Source organism: Scyliorhinus torazame, chromosome 6, assembly GCF_047496885.1.
Source record: "Scyliorhinus torazame isolate Kashiwa2021f chromosome 6, sScyTor2.1, whole genome shotgun sequence".
NCBI classification, from domain to species: domain Eukaryota; kingdom Metazoa; phylum Chordata; class Chondrichthyes; order Carcharhiniformes; family Scyliorhinidae; genus Scyliorhinus; species Scyliorhinus torazame.
The window spans coordinates 143,392,280-143,416,957 of NC_092712.1; the positions used below are offsets into that span (position 1 = coordinate 143,392,280).

The 24,678-nt window shown below is 47.3% G+C and overlaps 1 protein-coding gene across 2 annotated transcripts in view; it reads left to right on the forward strand.

Annotated features, from left to right (window-relative positions):
• Positions 1–8,911, forward strand: part of cobl (cordon-bleu WH2 repeat protein) — a 685,350-nt gene extending 676,439 nt beyond the window's left edge. For both annotated transcript variants that reach the window (XM_072508841.1, XM_072508842.1), the window contains exon 14: positions 2,393–8,911. In XM_072508841.1, coding sequence (XP_072364942.1) covers positions 2,393–2,452 — 60 coding nt within the window. In that variant the 3' untranslated portion in view covers positions 2,453–8,911. The remainder of the gene's footprint in view (positions 1–2,392) is intronic.
• Positions 8,912–24,678: the final 15,767 nt, after the last annotated feature.

Here is a 24,678-nt window from a genome sequence, read left to right on the forward strand (position 1 = left end):
TGGTCCAAAAATCCATCGTGTATGAATTCCAGGAATTCTTTTATGGTATTGTGATTAATTTGATTTGCCCAATCTACATGCAGATATACCATAATTACAGATGTTTCTTTATCGCATGTGTTTCTAACTTCCTGTTTAATGCCATTCCCAATATCAATACTACAGTTTGAGGGTCTATATATAACCACCACTAACATTTCCTGTCCTTGGTGTTTCTACCCATACAGATTCCACATTGTCGGAGCTAATATCCTTCCCTACTATTGGGTTAATTTCAACCTAAACCGGCACTGCAACTCTACTGCCTTTTCGTTTTTGTCTGTCCTTCCTAAATACTGAATACCCCTGGACGTTCAAATCCCATCCCTGGTCACCCTGCCGCCATGTTTCCATAATCCCGATGATATCATACCCCTTTACATCTATTTGCACAATTAATTCATCCATTTCCTTGCGAATGCTCCGCACTTTAAGGCAGAAAACCTTTCAGCTTGTCTTTTTAACATTACTTGGTCCGCTCCCAATATTTTTCATTGCGGCCCTGTTTGAATTTAGCTCCTGTTTTCTCTGCTTGTCACTTTTCTTTTTTTAATATAAATTTAGAGTACCCAATTTTTTTTTTCCATTTAAGCGGCAATTTAACGTGGCCAATTCACCTAACCTGCACATCTTTGGGTTGTGGGGTGCGAAACCAACGCAAACACGCGGAGAATGTGCAAACTCCATGCAGACAGTGACCCGGGGGCGGGACCAAACCCGGGTCCTCAGCGCTGTAGGCAGTAGTGCTAACCGCTGTGCCACCGTGCTGCCCCTTATTCCCTTTTCTGTCTTTTATTTTTGTCTTTGTTTCCTCCTCCTCAACTCCTTGCATAGGCTCCCATCCTCCTTCCTTTTAGTTTAAACCCTCCCCAGCCATTCTAGCAAATATTCCCTCTTGGACATCAGTCCCAGTCCTTCCCAGGTGTAACCCATTTAGTATGTACTGGTTCTACCTCCGCCAGAACCGATCCCAGTGCCCCAGGAATTTGAAATCCTCCCCCTCACACCATCCCTTCAGCAATGTATTCATCTAATCTATCCTGATAATTCTACTTTGACTAGCACATGGCACTGTAGTAATCCTGAGATCACTATCTTTGAGGTCCGACTTCTCAACTTTCTTCCTATCACCCTGTATTCTGCTTAAAGGACCTCGTCCCTTTTTTAAATCTATCTTATTTGTACCAATGTGTACCACGACTACTGGCTATTTACCCTCCCCCTCCAGAATATCCTTCAGAATATACTGCTCCGAGACATACTTGATCTTAGCACCAGGGAGGAACCATACCATCTTGGAGCCTTGATTGCAGCCACAGAAACATCTGTCTATTCCCCTTACAATGGAATCCCTTATAACTATTGCATTCCCACACTTTTTACTCCTACCCTCTGCAGCAACCATGACACAATAAATTTGGCTGCTGCTTTCTCCTGAGAGGTCATTCCCCTCAACAGTATCCAAAACAGTATATCTGTTTTGCAGGGAAATATCTAAAGGAGATTCCTGCACTGCCTGCCTCGCTCTCTTGCTCTGCCTGCTGGTCACCTATTTCCTTCCTGCCTGTGGCATATGAACCTGCAGTGTGACCACCTCTCTAGACGTGCTATCCACGACACTATCCACCTCACAAATACTTCACAGTATCCCCAGCCACCGCTCCAGCTCCGAAACCCGGGCTTCCACGAGCTGTAGCTGGAGATAAAATTCCCAAATTTCAAATTCACTAGGCTGTGTCTCACTTCGGATGTAGTCTCTGCCACTGCTAGTGTACAAAGTGAGTGCGCTTTGAAGCACCTTTCTGAAATAGAATTGAGATTACTCAAACCAGTTAAACTGGAAAAGTATGTAGTCAACACCTCTTGACTCCTAATCAGGCTTCAAGTGATCGACAGATAACTTCCACTCAGTTATCTGGGTGGGGCAGCTCCTTATAAACCCTTTAACTGGATTATTAAACTTCTAAAAAAGGAAAGAGGGAAAGACTTACCAATTCAATTCCCACTCTGTTTCAAATTCTCGAGTTTCAAGCTCACTCTGACTGTGTCTCACTCAGGCTATGGCCTCTCCTATTGCTTTTGCGCAAAGCTCTCTGTCCTAATGTTCTGAACAGGCTCAACACCTTCTCAAACCTTCCCAAGAAGGCTCTCTTTTTAGCCAATGTGTTTATCACTTCCCTTGATCTCACTTCCTTGCTCCACATCCATTTTCCGTCGGGCTAAAGGCTTAGATCTAATTGTGAAGCATTAATTTACTTGAAAAGCACTGTATAAATGAAAATGTTATTTTTGTGAGTACTCCTGTTGCACATAAATACAAAATTATTGTGTTGTTACTGTATTTTTATTTTAGGTCAATGTTGCCAGAAATACAATGCAAATCAATGGAAGAACAAGTTGTGTTCAAAAATAAAGCTGTTCGAACCCATATATTTCTCCATGAGCAACTTTGGAAATATTTGCACAACGGTCTTAAATTTTCATTCAGAACATTTATTCTAAGACGGTGCAGAAGAAATGAAGAAAATAATTTTATTATACAGCTATATATGACAGTTATAAAGAACAAAGAAAATTAAAGCACAGGAACAGGACCTTTGACCCTCCAGACCAAGCTGCCCATCTAACCTAAAACCTTCAACACTTCTGGGTTCCATATCCCTCTATTCCCAACCTATTCATGTATTTGTCAAGATGCCCCTTAATCGTCACTATCGTACCTGCTTCCACCACCTCCTCCGGCAGCAAATTTCAGGCACCCAAGACCCTCTGTGTAAAAACCTTCCCTTGCACATCTCCTCTAAACTTTGCCACTCGCACCTTAAAACTATGTCCCCTAGTAATTGACTCTTCTACCCTGGGAAAAGGCTTCTGACTATCCACTCTGTCCATGCCCCTCATAATTTTGCAGATTTCTATCTGGTTGCCCCTGACCTCCGTCATTCCAGTGAGAACAAACTGAGTTTATCCAACCTCTGCACATAGCTAATGCCCTCCATACCAGGCAACATCTTCTGTACCCTCTCCAAAGCCTGCAGATCCTTCTGGTAGTGCCGTGACCAGAATTGAACACTATATTCCAAGTGTGGCCTAACCAAAGTTCTATACAGCTGCAGCATGACTTGCCAATTTGTAAACTCAATGCCCCGGTCAATGAAGGCAAGCATGCCATATGCCTTCTTGACTACCTTCTCCACCTGTGTTGCCACTTTCAGTGACCTGTGGATCTGTGCACCCAGATCCTTCTGCCTGTCAATAGTCTTGAGGGTTCTGCCATTTACTGTATATTCCCTCCTGTATTAGACCTTCCAAAATGCATTACCTCACATTTGTCCGGATTAAATTCCATCTGCCCAAGCCTCCAACCGATCTATATCCTGCTGCATCCTCTGACAGTCCTCATCTCTATCTACAATTCCACCAACCTATGTGTCATCCGTAAACCTACTAATCAGACCAGTTACATTTTCCTCCAAATCATTTTCTATATTATAAAGAGCAAAGGCCCCAGCACTAATCTCTGTGGAACACCATTAGTCACAGCCCTCCATTCAGAAAAGCACCCTTCCACTGCAACCCTTTGCTTTCTGTGATCGAGCCAGTTCTCTATTCATCTTGCCTGCTTACCTCTGATCTCATGTGACCTCACCTTCTGTACCAGTCTGCCATGCGGGACCTTGTCAAAGGTCTTACTGAAGTCCATGTAGACAACATCCACTGCCTACCTTTATCTTTTTTTAAAATATTTTTATTCTCCTTTTTCACATTTTCTTCAAAATTTACACCCCCACCAACAAACAGTAAATGGTAACGAATACAGTTTCAACCCCCTTATTAACAACTACAATCCCATCCTCCCAGCAACCCCCAAACAACGGCCTGCATGACAATATAGGCATCAAATAAAAAGAAACCTCCCAAGAAAAAAAAGAAAAAGGAATCAGGAATCGCCCGTGGTCACCATCAACTTATATTCAAAGCCATCCAATCACCGAAAGTGTACTGTGAATGACACACATGAATTGTAGACCACCCCCCCCCCCACACACACACACAGATTCCTCCACTTCCTCTTGTAAACTCCTCCCCCCAGCATCAGTTCCTTCCCCCAACTTTTCACCCCAGCTAGACTCATCGAAACCTGTTCTACCAGGCTCCGATGGCTACAGCCCCTCCCCCCACCTCACTCTCGTTCACTGGCCGGCTTAAACCAGCCAGTGTGCAGGCCCCTGCCCGGGTCTCCTTCCTCCCCCTGCCCGGTCCCAGGAAAACAAAGAAATCCTCTTTAACACACAACCCCATCGTACACACCCAAGCCCCAAAGAACCATCATTGCAAATGAAAGTTCCAACTCTTATCTTGTCCAAATATACAGCGTCGACTCATTTAGTACATACACCAACACGCAGTGAAAAAATAAAGTTACATGAGGCTACACCAGTACAAGACCAACTCTCAGTCCCATTTCTCAATTCTGCCACAGTCCTTCTACCTTCGCAAACACCTCCGCTGCTTCCGCCGTCCCAAAATAAAAGTCTTTGGATTTGTAGGTCACCCTCAACTTAGCTGGGTACACTATGCTGCACTGCACATTGCTTTTGTACAGTGCCTTCTTTACCCAGCCGAAGGCCGCCCGCCTCCTCGCCAACTCCACCATAAAGTCCTGGTATTTGCGCATACCAGCTCCAGCCCAATGCACCACCCGCTTCTGCTTTGCTCAACACAGGACCTTCTCCTTCATGATGTACCTACGGAAACAAACAGTCACTACTCTTGGTGGCTCACTCGCCTTTGGTATAGGCCTCCACGACCTATGTGTCCGATCCAGTTCGTATCGAGAGGGATCGTCCCCCTCCCCCAATAGCTCCGCCAACATTGTGGCAAAATACTCTGTCGGCCTCGGGCCTTCCACCCCTTCGGGCAGACCCACGATCCTCAGAATCTGCCACCTGGATCTGTTTTCCAGGTCGTCCATTTTGGCTCCCAGACCCTTGTTGGTCTCTATCACCCTCCACAGCTCCTTCGCCATCGAGGTGAGTTGATCACTGTGTTGCGATAGTGCCTCTTCCACTTCTTTCAGTGTCTCACCCTGCTCCCTCACCTCCACCGCTTCACTCAATACCGCCGCCCTCACCGGGGCAATCACCTCCTCCACCAGCACTTTCAATACCGCCCCCATCTCCTTCTTTATCGCTTCCATGTGCTTTGTGAACTGTTTTTCAGGTTCCATGCCCATCACCTTGGTCATTCCTTCTTCTGTGAGCAATGCAGCCTCCCCCAGCGCCCCAGTCTCCACTTTCCTTACAGTTCCCGCGACGACTTTTCCACTCACTGGCAGACTTTCATTAGCCCCCTTTTCACACCATTTTTTTCGAAAAATTGGACATTTCTCCTCACTGTGTCTTCCGACAACTCTTTCAGCATTCATTGCCCCTGGGACTGGGCATTAAAACCCCGAAAATTCTATTCCCGAGCAGGAGCCCTCCAACATGCGGCTGCCTCCCGCCCGCCGTCAACGGAAGTCCCACTGCCTACCTTTATCAATCATCTTCATCACTTCCTCGAAAAACCCAATCAAACGTTAGTGAGGTACAATCACCCCTTCACAAAACCGTGCTGCCTTTCACTAATACGGGGAGTTCACCCACGGGGAGAACTTGCTTCCAAATGAGAGCAAACCGTGTCTCGAAGAATCCTCTCAAATAATTTCCCTACCATTGACGTAAGGCTCACCAGCCTGTAATTTCCTGGATTATCCTTGCTATCCTTCTTATACAAAGGAACAACATTGGGTAATCTCCATTCCTCTGGGACCTCACCCGTAGCCAGTGAGGAAACAAAGATTTCTGACAAGGCCCCAGCAACTTCCTCCCTTGCCTCCCTCAGTATTTTGGGGTAGATTCCATCTGGTAGATTCTATCTACCTTAATGTTTTTCAAGGCGTATTATTAGAGTTTAGAGCGCAGAAGGAGGGCATTCAGCCCATCGAATCTGCACCGGCCCTTGGAAAGAGCACCCTACCCAGGCCCACACCTCGACCCTATCCCCGTAACCCAGAAACCCCAACTAACCTTTTCGGACACTAAGGGCAATTTAGCATGACCAATCCACCTAACCACATCTTTGGACTGTGGGAGGAAACCGCTGCAACCGGAGAAAACCCACACAGACACGGGGAGAACATGCAGACTCCACACAGACAGTGACCCAAGCCAGGAATCAAACCTGGGACCCTGGGGCTGTGAAGCAACTGTGCTAACTACTGTGCTACCGCCCCACCCATGTGTCCCAGACTTTCTGCACACTTTTCCCTCGACTCATCATCCACCAAGTCCTTCTCTTTGGTGAATACTGATGCAAAGTACTCATTTAGTAGCTCGCCCATTTCCTGTGGCTCCACGCATAGATTCCCTCCCCTGTCCTTGAGTGGGTCAATCCTTTCCCTGACTACCCTTTTGCACTTTATAAACGTATACAAGATTCCTTGGTATTTTCCTTAATCCTGTTTGCCAATGACTTCTCATGACCCCTTTTAGCCCTCCTGAGTCCTTGCTTAGGTCCCTTCCTACTTTCCTTATATTCCTCACGGGCTTTGTCAGTTCCAAGCCTTCTAGCCCATTCAAATGCTTCCTCTTTCTTTTGGACCAGGCTCACAATATCTCTCGTTATCCAAGGTTCCTGAAACTTGCAGTACTTATCCTTCTTCCTCACAGGGACATGCTGGTCCTGAATTTCTATAAACCAACATTTGAAAGTCTCTCACATGCCAGATGTTGATTTACCCTCAAACATCCGCTCCCAATCTACATTCTTCAGTTCCTGCCTAATATTGTTAAATTGAGCTTTCCCACATTTTAGAACCTCACCCGAGGACTGCTCCTATCTTTATCCAACAGCCCCGCAAAACTTCTGAATTATGGTTACTGTTCCCTGACTGAAACCTCGATCACCCGGCCAGGCTCATTCCCCAATACCGGGTCCAGTACAGCCCCTTCCCTAGTTTGACGATCGACACATTGTTTCAAGAAGCCTTCCTGGATGCTCCTTACAAACTCTTCCCCATCCAAGCACTGAGTGAGTCCCAGTCAATATAGGGGAAGTTGAAATCACCCACCACAACGACGCTGTTGCTTTTACACCTTGCCAAAATCTGCCTGCATATCTGCTCCTCTATCACCCACTGACTGTTGGGAGGCCTATAATAAACCCCCAACATTGTTACTGCCCCCATCTTATTCCTGAGCTTCACTCATATTGCCTCGCTGTATGAGCCCTCTGAGGTGTCCTTCCGCAGTACAGCTGTGATATTCTCCTTAACCAGTAGTGCAACATCCTCCACCCCTTTTACATCCCTCTATGCTGGCTAAAACATCTAAATCCTGGAACATTTAGCTGCTAATCCTGTCTTTCCCTCAACCAAGTCTCTCTAATGGCAACAATGTCATAGTTCAAAGTACTAATCCAAACCTTAAGTTCATCTGCCTTACCTGTTTTACTTCTCGCATTGAAACAAATGCATTCAGGCCACAGCCCCGCTGTGTTCAGCAACATCTCCCTGTCTTCTCTTCCTCTGAGTCTTACTGGAACTATTCTCTAGTTCCCCCTCAGTTTTTTCACTTATGACCTATTTCACCGGTTCCCACCTCACTGCCACGCTAGTTTAAACCCTCACATGTGACACTAGCAAACCTCGCAGCCAGGAATTTATGCCCCTCCAGTTTAGATGCAATCCGTCTTTCTTGTACAGGTGCCACCTGCCGCGGAAGAGATTACAATGGTCCAGATATCTGAAATTCCCCCTCCTACACCAGCTGTTTGGCTACGTGTTTAGTTGAACTATCTTCCTATTTCTAGCTTCACTGGCAAGTGGCACAGGGAGTAATCCTGAGATTACAATCCGAGAGATCCAGTTTTTTAAATTTCTTCTTAACTCCCTGAACTCCTGCTGCAGGACCTCGTCACTCTTCTGCCTATGCCATTAATACCAATATATATCATGACCTCTGGCTGCTCACCCTCCCCCTTCAGAATGCCCCTGCCCATTCAGAGACATCCTGGACCCTGGCACCAGGAAGGCAACATACCATCCTGGAGTCTCTTTCACGTCCACAGAAGTGCCTCTGCATAATGTCCTGTTTTATTGTGCAAATGCAGATATATTTTAAGTAGAACTCATTAAAACTAAGCATTTAATTGACCTTTGCAATGCATTATACATCCCTGTTGAGTAGCGCTTGTAAGCAACAAGATCTCTTAATTCATGCACAGTGAATGTTTTGCAATAACATTTCAACAATTAAAGCAATCTCAAATGTGAGCCCACAGAATATTATTGAACAGTACGTCTGGACGTGGATTTGTGCTAACTGTGCCGAAAGCTGTTTTTTTTCATCCCTGCAATTGCAGTCTTGCCATTGAACTGAATTATATTTGGCATTTAATTCAAAGTATTTGATTTGCCAGTATTCTAATGTAAGCTATAAGATACATTTTTTAATTTATATATATATTTTATGATCTAACTTTGTAATTATCTAGAATAACTGATTTTTTATTCCTTTGACAAAATGAAAATCAAAATATGACTTATAAATTTGCATTAATGGAGCTATTTTTCTATATATAGTATATATGATTGCTTGCTGGTAACTCGAGAAACACTTGATATGATTCAACGGTTTCTGAAGAGAAAATGATGTAACTGATTCTATCCGATGTTCTTACAAGTATTACCAAATGCAACTTGTGCCATGGTTAAAAATTGATATGATTAATAACATGTCCATTTACTTATATTTGTTTTTATTGTATATTCTTATTGCACGATTAACCTATTGACATTTTTAAATTAAACTGGCGCACAAAGCAAAAAGTTAGTAATTAACTCTAATTTACCACTTATGACACCCTCCATTGTGTTGTGTGGCTGAACCGCAGTACCGCCGTGCCAAGTGAGATAGAATAAAAATAGATCTAGCAGCTGAAAAATGTTCATCCTTCAGATATATGAGCAATTAGCACCAGCAGAATTGTATGCCACCATAATCTGTGACCATATGGTCAAACATATCTCCAACTTCTCCAGCCAGGTGGCCAAATCTGGTCCAATGAAGAAAGTGGAAGAGCATGTGGTAGCAGCACCAAGCATACCTGAAAATGAGATGCCAATCTAGTACAAGATCTACATTCGAAACATTGAAAACAGCATCGTGCACACAGAGCTAAACAATCTCTCAAACCTGCCACATCAAGTCATACATGTATTTTTTACTCATTCTTGGGATGTGGTGTTGGAGATGAATCATCTGAACCCCAGAACATTGTTGCAGGAGTTCCTCAGGACAGCATCCTCGGCACAAATATCTTGCAACTGCTACATCAATAATAATCTCTCCATTATAAGGTCAAACGTGGGTCAGTTCACTGATGATTGAATATTATTTACTCCATTCTCTTGTCCTCAGATAATCAAACAAACGTGCCCAATAACAATTGCAGCTAGAAAGTGTCTGTGACGTCGGGCTGGATTTTACATTCTTCGGCAGAGTGAAGGAGGTGGACTGGAAAGTGAGTGTCCCGCTCACTCCTGTCCCCGCCATCTCAGATTGCCAAAGCATGCATTGGACAGCCAATTAGACGTGTAAAGTGGTGCTGTGTGTCGGGAGTCTAGGCTGGGTTGTCATGCAGCAATAGGGCAATGCCGCGAACAGGAAGTCAGTCAAGGTTACAAATTTAAAGGGCCCCTGCACTCAGATTCCATCTTAATTTTACTGAAAATCAAATAATTAACTTAAAGGTCATACATACACTGCCACTTTCACCAACATTATCTGCTGCTACACGCAATCATAGTCTCATATGCAAGCTTCTCTTCCATCCTTCTGATGCGTCTTTATACCTTGCGTAAAGCACTCGCAAATCTTTCCAGATCGGACACTTGAAAAATCCAGCAGGCAATGAAAAATTCCATACAAATGTGATTTAACTGTCACCAGCTTGTTAATTGGCGATATAAAAATGATGAGCAGGCTTCCAATTTACACGCCCGTTTGACTTGCGTAATATTTGAGACTGGTATAGTGATATTGTAGAGCCAAACCATTAGTAGAGCGGAGATGCTGATTGGCTGTTGCGGGGGACATTTGCATACGTCCATTGTGCCCACCCGAACTTGAAGGTGTACCTGAGCAAGAGACCCTAGCTGTTCAAGTGAAGACAAGCATCCAGGAGAGGGCAGTAGTGCAGAGCTGTTGATTGGCTATTGCAGGGGAAATTTGCATACGGCCGTTGTGCTCACCCTAACTTGAAGGTGGTTTGTGGAGGAGCTGTTGTCAAGTGACACTTAAACCCAAAACACTTCTTCAGTGTTTCCCTCCCTACCCCCTCCTCTAACCAAAAAAAAAACAACCACTGTAAAGATCAAGAGGAAGACTCGAGGGCAGGTAGAAGTAGAAAGAAGTTGAACCGTGACATCACAGCCTGTAGGTAAGGGATTGGCTGGTGACTGGTAAGTAGTTTTTCTTTTATTTTCCCTCGGGTGTTATCGTGCAGGGCTCAGAGGTTGCTGAGTGAGTGCTTGCTGAGAAGGGGAGTGAATAACAGGTAAGCTCTTTCTTTTTCTTTTTTTATCTAGAGGGGATGGTAGGGAAGGTAGTGCAATGTTCCTCCTGCAGAATGTTTGAGGTGAGAGACGCCGTCAGTGTCCCTGCTGATTTCATCTGTGGGAAGTGCACCCATCTCCAGCTCCTCAGAAACCGCATTAGGGAACTGGAGCTGGAGCTGGATGAACTTCGGATCATTCGGGAGGCAGAGGTGGTCATAGATAGAAGCTTCAGGGATGTATTTACTCCAAAGAATAAAGATAGATGGGTGACGGTGAGAGGGGCTGGGAGGAAGCAGTCAGTACAGGGATCCCTTGTGGTCGTTCTACTTAGTAACAAGTATACCGCTTTGGATACTGTTGGGAGGGGGGACTTACCAGGGGTAAGCCATGGGGTACAGGTCTCTGGCACAGAGTCTGTCCCTGTTGCTCAGAAGGGAAGGGGAGAGAGGAGTAGAGCATTAGGCATTGGAGACTCCATAGTTAGGGGGATAGATAGGAGATACTGTGGGAACGAGAGAGATTCACGGTTGGTGTGTTGCCTCCCAGGTGCCAGAGTGCATGATCATTATCATAGATTATCATAGGATTTACAGTGCAGAAGGAGGCCATTCGGCCCATCGAGTCTGCACCGGCTCTTGGAAAGAGCACCTTACCCAAGGTCAACACCTCCACCCCATCCCCATAACCCAGTAACACCACCCAACACGAAGGGCAATTTTGGACACTAAGGGCAATTTAGCATGGCCAATCCACCTAACCTGCACATCTTTGGACTGTGGGAGGAAACCAGAGCACCCGGAGGAAACCCACACACACACGGGGAGGATGTGCAGACTCTGCACAGACAGTGACCCAAACCGGAATCGAACCTGGGACCCTGGAGCTGTGAAGCAATTGTGCTATCCACAATGCTACCGTGCTGCCCTTAAGAACAAATAAATCTACACTATATCATTCTACCGTAATCCATGTACCTATCCAATAGCTGCTTGAAGGTCCCTAATGTTTCCGACTCAACTACTTCCACAGGCAGTGCATTCCATGCCCCCACTACTCTCTGGGCAAAGAACCTACCTCTGACATCCCCCCTATATCTTCCGACATTCACCTTAAAATTTATGTCCCCTTGTAATGGTTTGTTCCACCCGGGGAAAAAGTCTCTGACTGTCTACTCTATCTATTCCCCTGATCATCTTATAAACCTCTATCAGGTCGCCCCTCATCCTTCTCCGTTCTAATGAGAAAAGGCCTAGCATCCTCAACCTTTCCTCGTAAGACCTACTCTCCATTCCAGGCAACATCCTGGTAAATCTTCTTTGCACCTTTTCCAAAGCTTCCACATCCTTCCTAAAATGAGGCGACCAGAACTGTACATAGTACTCCAAATGTGGCCTTACCAAAGTTTTGTACAGCTGCATCATCACCTCACGGCTCTTAAATTCAATCCCTCTGTTAATGAACGCTAGCACACCATAGGCCTTCTTCACAGCTCTATCCACTTGAGTGGCAACTTTCAAAGATGTATGAACATAGACCCCAAGATTCTGTGGGAACGAGATAGACTCGCGGTTGGTGTGTTGCCTCCCAGGTGCCAGGGTCCGCGATGTCTCGGATCGTGTTTTCGGGATCCTTAAGGGGGAGGGGGAGCAGCCCCAAGTCGTGGTCCACATAGGTACCAATGACATTGGTAGGAAAAGGGATAGCGATGTAAGGCAGGAATTCAGGGAGCTAGGGTGGATCTAGAACAAACAGAGTTATTATCTCTGGGTTGTTACCCATGCCACATGATAGCGAGACGAGGAATAGGGAGAGAGAGGAGTTGGACACATGGCTACAGGGATGGTGCAGGGGGGAGGGTTTCAGATTTCTGGATAATTGGGGCTCATTCTGGGGTCGGTGGGACCTCTACAAACAGGATGGTCTACACCTGGACCAGAGGGGTACCAATATCCTGGGGGGGGGGGAAATATGCTAATGCTCTTTGGTAGGTTTTAAACTAGTTCAGCAGGGGCTTGGGAACCTGAATTGTAGCTCCAGTATACAGGAGGTTGAGAGTAGGGAGGTCAGGAGTAAAGTTTCAAAGTTGCAGGAGTGTACCGGCAGGCAGGAAGGTGGTTTAAAGTGTGTCTTCTTCAATGCCAGGAGCATCCGGAATAAGGTGGGTGAACTTGCGGCATGGGTTGGTACCTGGGACTTCGATGTTGTGACCATTTCGGAGACATGGATAGAGCAGGGACAGGAATGGTTGTTGCAGGTGCCGGGGTTTCGATATTTCAGTAAGCTCAGGGAAGGTGGTAAAAGAGGGGGAGGGGTGGCATTGTTAGTCAAGGGCAGTATTACAGTGGCAGAAAGAACGTTTGATGAGGACTCGTCTACTGAGGTAGTATGGGCTGAGGTTAGAAACAGGAAAGGAGAGGTCAACCGGTTAGGGGTTTTCTATAGGCCTCCGAAAAGTTCCAGAGATGTAGAGGAAAGGATTGCAAAGAGGATTCTGGATAGGAGCGAAAGCAACAGGGTAGTTGTTATGGGGGACTTTAACTTCCCAAATATTGACTGGAAACGCGATAGTTTGAGTACTTTACTTTAGATGGGTCCGTTTTTGTCCAATGTGTGCAGGAGGGTTTCCTGACACAGTATGTAGATAGGCCAACGAGGGGCGATGTCATATTGGATTTGGTACTGGTAATGAACCAGGACAGGTGTTAGATTTGGAGGTAGGTGAGCACTTTGGTGATTGTGACCACAATTCGATTACGTTTACTTTAGTGATGGAAAGGGATAGGCAGGGCAAGAGTTACAACTGGGGGAAAGGCAATTATGATGCGATGAGGCAAGACTTAGGATGCATCGGATGGAGAGGAAAACTGCAGGGGATGGGCACAATGGAAATGTGGAGCTTGTTCAAGGAACAGCTACTGCGTGTCCTTGATAAGTATGTACCTGTCAGGCAGGGAGGAAGTGGTCGAGCAAGGGAACCGTAGTTTACTAAAGCAGTCGAAACACTTGTCAAGAGGAAGAAGGAGGCTAATGTAAAGATGAGACATGAAGGTTCAGTTAGGGCGCTCAAGAGTTACAAGTTAGTTAGGAAGGACCTAAAGAGAGAGCTGAGAAGAACCAGGAGGGGACATGAGAAGTCTTTGGCAGGTAGGATCAGGGATAACCCTAAAGCTTTCTATAGATATGTCAGGAATAAACGAATGACTAGGGTAAGAGTAGGGCCAGTCAAGGACAGTAGTGGGAAGTTGTGCTTGGAGTCCGAGGAGATACGAGAGGTGCTAAATGAATATTTTTCGTCAGTATTCACACAGGAAAAAGATAGTGTTGTCGAGGAGAATACTGAGATTCAGGCTACTAGACTAGAAGGGCTTGAGGTTCATAAGGAGGAGTTGTTAGCAATTCTGGAAAGTGTGAAAATAGATAAGCCCCCCTGGGCCGGAAGGGATTTATCCGAGGAATCTCTGGGAAGCTAGGGAGGAGATTGCTGAGCCTTTGGCTTTGACCTTTAAGTCATCGTTGTCTACAGGAATAGTGCCAGAAGACTGGAGGATAGCAAATGTTGTCCCCTTGTTCAAGAAGGGGAGTAGAGATAACCCCGGTAACTATAGACCAGTGAGCCTTACTTCTGTTGTGGGCAAAATCTTGGAAAGGTTTATAAGAGATAGGATGTATAATCATCTGGAAAGGAATAATTTGATTAGAGATAGTCAACACGGTTTTGTGAAGGGTAGGTCGTGCCTCACAAACCTTATTGAGTTCTTTGAGAAGGTGACCAAATAGGTGGATGAGGGTAAAGCAGTTGATGTGGTGTATATGGATTTCAGTAAAGCGTTTGATAAGGTTCCCCAGGGTAGGCTTCTGCAGAAAATACGGAGGCATGGGATTCAGGGTGATTTAGCAGTTTGGATCAGAAATTGGCTAGCTGGAAGAAGACAAAGAGTGGTGGTTGATGGGAAATGTTCAGACTGGAGTCCAGTTACTAGTGATGTACCACAAGGATCTGTTTTGGGGCCACTGCTGTTTGTTATTTTTATAAATGACCTGGAGGAGGGCGTAGAAGGATGGGTGAGTAAATTTGCAGATGACACTAAAGTCGGTGGAGTTGTGGACAGTGCGGAAGGATGTTACAAGTTACAGAGGGACATAGATAAGCTGCAGCGCTGGGCTGAGAGGTGGCAAATGGAGCTTAATGCAGAAAAGTGTGAGGTGATTCATTTTGGAAGGAATAACGAAGACAGAGTACTGGGCTCATGGTAAGATTCTTGGCCGTGTGGATGAGCAGAGAGATCTCGGTGTCCATGTACATCGATCCCTGAAAGTTGCTACCAGGTTGAGAGCGTTGTTAAGAAGGCGTACGGTGTGTTAGCTTTTATTGGTAGAGGGATTGAGTTTCGGAGCCATGAGGTCATGTTGCAGCTGTACAAAACTCTGGTGCGGTCGCATTTGGAGTATTGTGTGCAATTCTGGTCGCCGCATTATAGGAAGGATGTGGAAGCATTGGAAAGGGTGCAGAGGAGGTTTACCAGAATGTTGCCTGGTATGGAGGGAAGATCTTATGAGGAAAGGCTGAGGGACTTGAGGCTGTTTTCGTTAGAGAAGAAAGAAGGTTAAGAGGTGACTTAATTGAGGCATACAAGATGATCAGAGGATTGGTTAGGGTGGGTAGTGAGAGCCTTTTTCCTCGGATGGTGATGTCTAGCACGAGGGGACATAGCTTTAAATTGAGGGGAGATTGATATAAGACAGATGTCAGAGGTAGGTTCTTTACTCAGAGAGTAGTAAGGGCGTGGAATGTCCTGCCTGCAACAGTAGTGGACTGGCCAACACTAAGGGCATTCAAATGGTCATTGGATAGACATATGGATGATAAGGGAATAGTGTAGATGGGCTTTAGAGTGGTTTCACAGGTCGGCGCAACATCGAGGGCTGAAGGGCCTGTACTGCGCTGTAATGTTCTATGTTCTAAACCAAGGTCAGCATACCTCATTTTAAGTTCATGCTTTATGTTTATATTTTTAGCAAAAGCCGTTGTGGGAGAGACGAGAACTAGGGGAGCAAAGAATCAAAAATAAGAGGTCTCCTGTTTAAGATGGACATTAGGGTATTTACTTTCTCTCAGAGAGTTGTTAGTCTGTGGAATTATCTTCCCCAGAGAACAGTGGAGGCAGGGACATTGAATCTTTTTAAGGGTTAGTTAGACAGATTCTTGACTGACAAGGGAGTCAACAGGGGTAGTGGACAGACAGGAAAATAGAGCCCACAATCAGATGTGCCATGATATTATCAAATGGCCTACGCCTTCTTGTTTGTATGTAAGTTTGAAAAAACAGCTGTAGTTAGGAAGCACATAAAAATAAGGATTATCTTTCAGGGCAAGAGCATTTGGAGAATAGTGATTATAAAATCATTAGGTTTGGAATAGTTGTGGAAAGGGACAAAGTAGAATTAAGCATAAAAATACTTAATAATGGGAATTGAAAAAGGATCTGGCCCAGGTGTACTGGAACCGAAAATCGATAGGCAAAACATTAATTGAACATTGGGAGGCCTTTAAAGAGATGATTCAGATACAAAGCAGGCATAATTCCACGACGGAGCAAAGGGAGGGTGTCCAAAGCCTTCACTCCACAGATGATTAAAGATATAGGACTAAATATTTGATTTGGCCAATTAGTAGGCATGAAGATCACTATGCAAATTTATTTAATGGCCATACGAGTTGAGGCAGCCAGCCCCCACACTGTCAGCACGGGTATGTACAACCTCTATTTTGTCAGCATTTGAAAGCTAAAGTATCTTCCCAGGATGAAAGATTGAACAGTTCAGATACATCAAATGATGTTTCATCAGATATTCATCAGGGTTCTGAAGGAAAGGCATCAGTCTAAAACATTAACACTTTCCCTTTCTGCCTGCCATGCAGAATATTTCCAGCATTTTCCATTTTTACTTCTCGTTATCTTTTGTCTTCTATTTACCGTGCGAGAGCCAGTCAATTTGACAGTCTGGTCGGTGACTGGGATGAAACACCATCAGCAGGAGACTGCAGCGAAAACCCTTGGAGATAGTCCCTTGAAATTCAGACGGGCAAAGTTGGCTTTCAGGGTTGGGAACATAGGGGGAAGGTCAGCCACTACTGTGGCATGGAGAATTTGTGATTGTAGCTTGAAGGAGGGGAGGCAGAAAGGTCAACGTGAGAAGGGGAATGTCATGATATCCACATCAGCATATCATGGTGCAATCACACACACACTGATGGACAGGCAGTTGGACCAACCAGCACACACATAACATCGCAGCCAATCACCAGTGAGAGCACATGCACTGTAATACAGGGAACACCACAGTACCCGCTCATTCTACCAGGAGATAGCTCAGAGCACAGAGCTCACAGCGCGCCACTCAGACATACACCATGTGCTGAGTGCCTCATTAAAATAGTGATAGGGCTGGGTCCACAGGTTAGCTGGTGAAGCACGTTCCCAAGCCAGTAGTTAAATGTTACAGTTGTTTAGACAATAAAACTGAGTTGTACCATCTACAGCCGTGTTGAATCATTTGTGCATCAGAGCACCCAACACGACATACCAGTAGTGTCCGCTAACCAGCGACTGTGAGACCTACCTGAACCCTTTCAGAAATCCGCCATCCTGCTCCATGGAAAACATCAGCCCGCCGCAGCCGCTCCGAATCGCTGGTGATCTCGGCGTAAACTGGAAGCTGTTTAAACAGCGCTTCCAGCTCTTCCTGGAAGCCACAGACAGGAAGAATGCATCGGACACCAGGAAGATCGTCCTCCTCTCCATGGCGGGGCAACACGCCATCCACATCTATAACTCCCTGGCATTCGCGGAAGGCGAGGACAAAACAAAATATAAGATGGTGCTTCTGAAGTTCGAGGAACACTTCAGCGTGGAAGTCAATGAGAGCTTCGAGAGGTACCTATTCCAGCAGCGCCTGCAGGGTAAGGATGAGCCTATCCAATCTTACTTGACACACCTCCGTATCCTCGCGCAGTCCTGCGGCTATGAGGCCACCTCCGACTCCATGATACGGGATCAGATAGTTTTTGGGGTCATCTCGGACACCCTACGCCAGCAGCTCCTTAAAATAATGCGCCTCACCCTAGCGACTGCCATCGAGACCTGCGTCCTCCATGAGAACGCGACCAGCCGGTACTCCAAAATCCAGGCGGCCGAGACGTCACGGCTCGGGTCCTACGAGGCGGAAAGGGTCCAGTCGATCGAGTTCCTCCCGGCCCGCGGCCCGGACGAGGGCGGCCATTTCGCACGCTTTCCAAGGCCTCCCGCGCTTGTACACGCCAAAAGAGGGGACGTTGATGCAAAGGGACGTGATGCGCATGCGCGCTCTACGCAGGACCGCACCGCGCATGCGTGGTGGCGCAATGAACGCCATGACGTCACGACGTGCGGAAACTGTGGCTCCGCCCACTTAAAGCGGCAATGTCCGGCCAAAGCGCGACAATGCCTCCGCTGTGGCAGGATGGGCCACTATGCTGCCTGCTGTCGAGCAGCTCAACCTACCAACTCCCAACAATTCTGCCAGCCTCGCAGGGACGTGCGGGTGATTCAGCCCCCCTATACTGAGTCATATCCAGATAGTATGCAGACCAGCGATACCGAAGACAGGGAGCCCTTCCGCGTTGCGGTAATCCACAAGAACCAGATGTCCCCAAGTCGGAACCACCAGCCGCTGCCAGTGCACAGCATTGATCCGGGCGATGAGTGGTGTGCCACCCTAACGGTCAACTGATCCCAAATCACATTTCGCCTGGACACTGGTGCCTCCGCCAATCTCCTCGCATGGTCAGCCTTCCAGACCTTGAAGGTTAAACCACCGATTCTGCCATCCCACTGTCAGCTGGTTGACTACAATGGAAACGTCATCCCGGCCACAGGTCCTGCCAGCTCGAAGTTACACACAACTCACAGAAAGCCACATTATCATTTGAAATCGTAGGATCCTCGAAGGACTCTCTGCTAGGCGCACAGGCATGCAAGATCCTCCACCTCATTCAGCGGGTACACACTCTGTCACCAGAAGGCACGTCCGATTTCCCAGATGCAGACTTTAGGGCGCAGCTCCACTCACTCGCGCACAACCAGGAGGTTTTTGAGGGCATGGACACACTGCCCTACACATACAAAATACGGCTCAAACCGGACGCCAACCCGGTCATTCACGCACCCCGTAGGGTCCCAGCACCACTCAAGGACCGCCTCAAGCAGCAGCTGCAGGACCTGCAGGACCAAGGAGTGCTTTCCCAGGTCACGGAGCCAACGCCATGGGTCAGCTCCATGGTGTTCGTCAAGAAGCCCTCCGGCGAGCTCCGGATCTGTCTCGACCCAAAAGATTTGAATCACAACATTATGAGGGAACACTACCCCCTACCCAAACAAGAAGAAATCATGAGCGAAATGGCTCCTGCAAAAATATTCACCAAGCTTGATGCCTCAAAGGGCTTTTGGCAGATTCGATTGGATCAGTCCAGCAGGAAGCTGTGCACTTTCAACACTCCATTTGGCAGATACTGCTACAATAGGATGCCATTCGGCACCATTCCGGCCTCCGAAGTGTTCTATCGCATCATGGAACAGATGATGGAGGGCATCGAAGGGGTACGCGTCTACGTCAACGACGTTATCATCTGGTCCACCACACCACAGGAGCACATCAGTCGTCTCTAGCGTGTCTTTGCACGGATACGGGATCAGGGCCTGCGCCTTAACCGAGCCAAGTGCTCTTTTGGCCAGACTGAGCTAAAGTTTTGGGGGGACCACATCTCCCGGTCGGGTGTGCGGCCGGATGCCGACAAAGTGGCAGCCATCGCAGCCATGCAGCAGCCATCAGACAAGAAGGCAGTGCTGCGCTTTCTCGGGATGGTCAACTTCCTGGGAAAGTTCATTCCTAACCTTGCTTCGCACACGACTGCTCTTTGCCACCTGGTCAAAAAGACAATGGAGTTCCAGTGGCTGCCTGCACACCAGAGTGAATGGGAGGAGCTCAAGGTCAAGCTCACCACCGCCCCGGTACTGGCGTTTTTCGATACCACACGGGAAACAAAAATCTCAACTGATGCCAGCCAGTCTGGCATTGGGGCGGTACTCCTGCAACGGGACGACACTGCATCATGGGCTCCGGTCGCCTACGCGTCGCGGGCCATGACCCCCACAGAACAGCGTTATGTGCAGATTGAGAAGGAGTGACTCAGCCTGTTGACTGGCATCGACAAGTTTCACGACTATGTATCTGGTCTTCCGCAGTTTACTGTAGAGACCGACCATCGCCCGCTGGTCGGCATCATTCAGAAGAACCTCAACGACGTGACCCCTCGCCTCCATCGCATTCTGCTCAAGCTCCGGAGGTACGACTTCCAACTTGTCTACACCCCGGGGAAGGATCTGCTCATCGCAGATGCTCTGTCCAGGATGGTCAACACACCGCCCGACTCGGAGGGGTTCATTTGTCAGGTCGACGCACAAGTAGCCTTCACATTGGCCAGTCTGCCAGCCACTGATGTACGTCTGGCCCACATTCGTCGTGAGACTGCGGCTGACCCCCTTCTACAACGTGTGATGCGCCACATGACGGAAGGGTGGCTCAAGGGGCAGTGCCCACAATTTTACAATGTCCGGGACGTCTTGGCCGTCATTGATGGTGTCCTCTTGAAGTTGGACCAGATCGTGACCCCACACAGCATGCACCGGCTTGTCCTCGAACAACTGCAAGAAGGCCATCTCGGAGTTGAAAAGTGCAGGCGGAGGGCCCGAGAGGCTGTGTTCTGGCCGGGCATCAGCGACGACACCGCCAACATGGTGCTCAACTGCCCCAACTGCCAGAGGTTTCAGCCGGCGCAACCCCCTGAGACCCTTCAGCCCCATGAGTTGGTCACGTCCCCCTGGTCGAAGGTGGGCGTGGACCTCTTTCATGCGCTCGGCAGGGACTACATTATTCTGATTGACTACTTTTCAAGTTATCCGGAGGTCAAACGCCTGCACGACACAACGTCATCAGCTGTCATCTGGGCATGCAAAGAAACCTTTGCTCGCCATGAAATTCCGCTCACCGTCATGTCTGACAACGGGCCTTGCTTTGCGAGTCAAGAATGGTTACCTTTGCCACTTCATACAACTTCACACACGTGGCGTCCAGTCCCTTGCATCCTCAATCGAATGGCAAGGCGGAAAAGGGCGTCCACATTGTGAAGCGGCTCCTCTGCAAGGCTGCTAATGCCGGATCTGACTTCTGTTTAGCCCTGCTGGCCAATTGCTCGGCCCCACTGTCCACGGGCCTCTCGCCAGCCCAGCTGTTGATGGGTCGCACCCTCAGGACCACTGTGCCGGCCATTCATGTTCCTGAGCTCGAGCATGCTCCAGTATTGTGAAGGATGCAACAACAGCGTGCTCAGCAGAAGGTGGCACATGACGCTTGGGCGTCTGATCTTCCTGCCCTGGCGCCTGGAGACAACGTCTGCATACACCTACCGGAGGGTGGCTGGTCGGCAACCGCCGAGGTTCTCCGCCACGTGGCTCCCCGCTCATTCCTGGTTCGTATGCCTGATGGCTCCATTCACCGCCGTAATCGGCGGGCCCTTCGTCTGGTTCCGCGCTCGCTTCGAGATCGTGCACCGGTGCCACACCCTCCTGTTGTCCCTGATGTCGACTTTGTTGAGCTTCCTGACACTCTGCCTCTTCCTCTATCGCCTGTGGCCAGGCCCATTCCTCAGCCGGTGGATCCTGACCCACCCTTCAGGCGGTCAACCCGAATTCGTCACCCACCTGAGAGACTTGACTTATGTGCCTGTTAGCACATTGGACTCACTGAATTGTTTTACAGTACTGTTAACAAGTTTCTTTTCCTGTCGTTCATTGTTCCAGAAGTTTTCTCTCGTCGTTTGCTGATTGCATTTGTTCTGTTATTGGTACAACGTCGTTGTTCTGTTGCACCTGACACCTTCCTCTGTATATAGTTTAGCCTCATGTACATGTTGTAAATATTGCACACACATACTCAGATGCACGCAGTACACACTTCTATTTATTAGCATGTAGGCACATATCCTTGTGAAAAGCGGAAATGTCATGATATCCACATCAGCATATCATGGTGCAATCACACACACATTGATGGACAGGCAGTTGGACCAACCAGCACACACATAACATCGCAGCCAATCACCAGTGAGAGCACACGCACTATAAAACAGGGAACACCACAGTTCCCGTTCATTCTACCAGGAGATAGCTCAGAGGACAGAGCTCACAGCGCGCCACTCAGACATAGACCATGTGCTGAGTGTCTCACTAAGATAGTGATAGGGCTGGGTCCACAGGTTAGCTGGTGAAACACGTACCCAAGCCAGTAGTTAAATGTTACAGTTGTTTAGACAATAAAACTGAGTTGTACCATCTACAGCCGTGTTGGATCATTTGTGCATCAGAGCACCCAACAGGACAGGGAAGTGGGGTGGCCCGGTGGTGCAGTGGTTAGCACTGGTGTTTCACGGGTCCGAGGGCCCAGGTTCGATCCCGGCGCCAATCACTGTCCATGTGGAGTTTGCACATCCTCCCTGTGTCTGTGTGGGTCTCACCCCCACAACCCCAAAGGTGTGCAGGGTAGGTGGTTTGGCCATGCTAAATTGTCCCTTAATTGGAGAAAAAGAATTGGGTACCCTAAATTTATTTTTAAAAAGAGAAGAGGAAGTTGCCGGTTTTGGGGGGGAATGGTCAGCAAAGGGGAATAGAGACTGTGACCGAGGAGAAACCAAAGGCTTCCTTGAGAGGTTAGGGCAGCATACCTGTCAATCCTAGTGTACAAGGATTGCTGTAAAAGACATACCTGGGGATCCAGCAGCTCTCACTTCCCCAACACTGCTGGGCTTCTAGACCCCTGGGAACCCCACGCAACAATTTCCCAAATACTTCTGAATAGTCTTAGAATTTTGGGGTCTTTTGTTGGTTCGGAGCTGAAAAGGGTTTTTGAAAATCAGTTTGTACCATTTATTTTTGTCGCTGCCCGTTAATTGGGACAATTCTTTATAGGAATTCTTTTTTAATTATTTAAATTAAAGAGTGGAGGGATGCAACACATCGGCCACAAATAAGGGCTATAATCCTTCCAACTGCACATCTAAGTAAAGTCATACTTAGCTGAGGAATTTATTTAAAACTCAAATCTATCTGAAAAACTACAGCACAGAAGGTGTGACAAGGCGAATCAACCAATGCATTTCACAACTGAATCAAGGATTTAGCTGATGCATTGTTTGCTTTCACTTTCCTCATGGGAACATACATCAGAGAGAACTATCATTTATTTTTCAAACTGCAAGATTTCTCAACCCAGAGAACCATCAATTGCAATCACAAATGCTTGTCTAACACAGTGTTCTTCAAACTTTTTTTCCGGGGACCCATTTTTACCAAACGGCCAATCTTTGGGACCCAACCTGGCCAACCTTCGCGACCCACGCCGGCCGACCTGCGCGACCCACCATTTTCTCTTACCTTGGTTGCTGCTGACAAAAATGGAGGAAATGGTTTTGGGTCCCTTTGGCCCTCGTACACGCTCCTCCAATGGAGCCTGTTGGATGAAGGTGAAGCCTTCCGGTGTTGGAAACTATGGAGTCTTCATCTGTCCAAAGCTCTGCAATTTTTTCCTGTAAAATTTTATCAAATAAAACCCCCCCGACCTTGTAAAAAAAATAAAAATAACATGAATAAAATAAATGAAAAAAAAATTAAATGAATAACCCCCCCCCCCGAACTTGTAAAACAAAAAGCTGCAACCGTTTTTTTTAAAAACAGCCGCACTGCGCATGCATGCCCGATCATCGGCGCGCATGCGCATAGTTTTGCGCATACGCGCCAATGATCTGGCACGCACGTGCAGTGCGCCCGCATTTTTTTAACATGTTCGCTGCCAGTTTGAGGGCCGCTTGCAGCTGGCGTTATTAGCAGCCGGCTGTTGCGCGCAGATTTGTGGGATCGGGAGCGCCGTGATGGATGGCTCAGCGACCCTCCCGACACCCACGGGACGCGCCCCCGAGTTAGTGGGCTGCACGGTAGCATGATGGTTAGCACAATTGCTTCACAGCTCCAGGGTCCCAGGTTCGATTCCCCGCTGGGTCACTGTCTGTGAGGAGTCTGCACGTTCTCCCCGTGTCTGCGTGGGTTTCCTCTGGGTGCTCCGGTTTCCTCCCACAGTCCAAAGATGTGCAGGTTAGGTGGATTGGCCAAGCTAAATTGCCCTTAGTGTCCAAAATTGCCCTTAGTTCTGGGTGGGGCTACTGGGTTATGGGGATAGGGTGGAGGTGTGGACTTGGGTAGGGTGCTCTTTCCAAGAGCCGGTGCAGACTCGGTGGGCCGAATGGCCTCCTTCTGCACTGTTAATACTATGTAATCTATGACAATGCCTGGTCTAACGTGTCCTGCCACACAATTGTGTAATAAGTTGTAAGATTTGAGCACCTGTTCAGGATCATGCAGATGAATGTCTTCATGGCAAACAGTCACAATGCCTTTATGTTAAATCAAATCTCCATATCACCTTTGATCCAGAAATAAAAATGTTACCCTGACATCTCTAGGACAGCTTGTACAATTGCTGAGCCCAACTACTATCCAGAATTCTTAACAAGTATGCAATACATCCATTAAAGCAGAGGTTGCAATGCCAAGTTTCATTATGCAGTGTTCCCTAACAGCATTACTTTCTACATTATAGATGCATCAATAATGCCTTCATGAAGAAGACAATGTAGACTTTGTGGAAGATGAATATGCAGTTGCTGAATAACCTTTGTCAACTGCTAGACCAATGATGGGCAACCTCAACTAGTGAGTGGGCCGCATGAGTGGCCTGTCTTCATCTCAGTGGGCCGCAAGACTGAAATCAGGCTTGTTCACTAACCATGACCCATGAATAAGATTAAATATATATAATACATGCCGAGTTTTTCATAGTAAGTTATAGAAAATGCTCAATCATTTATATATTAATAGAACCATCATCAACTT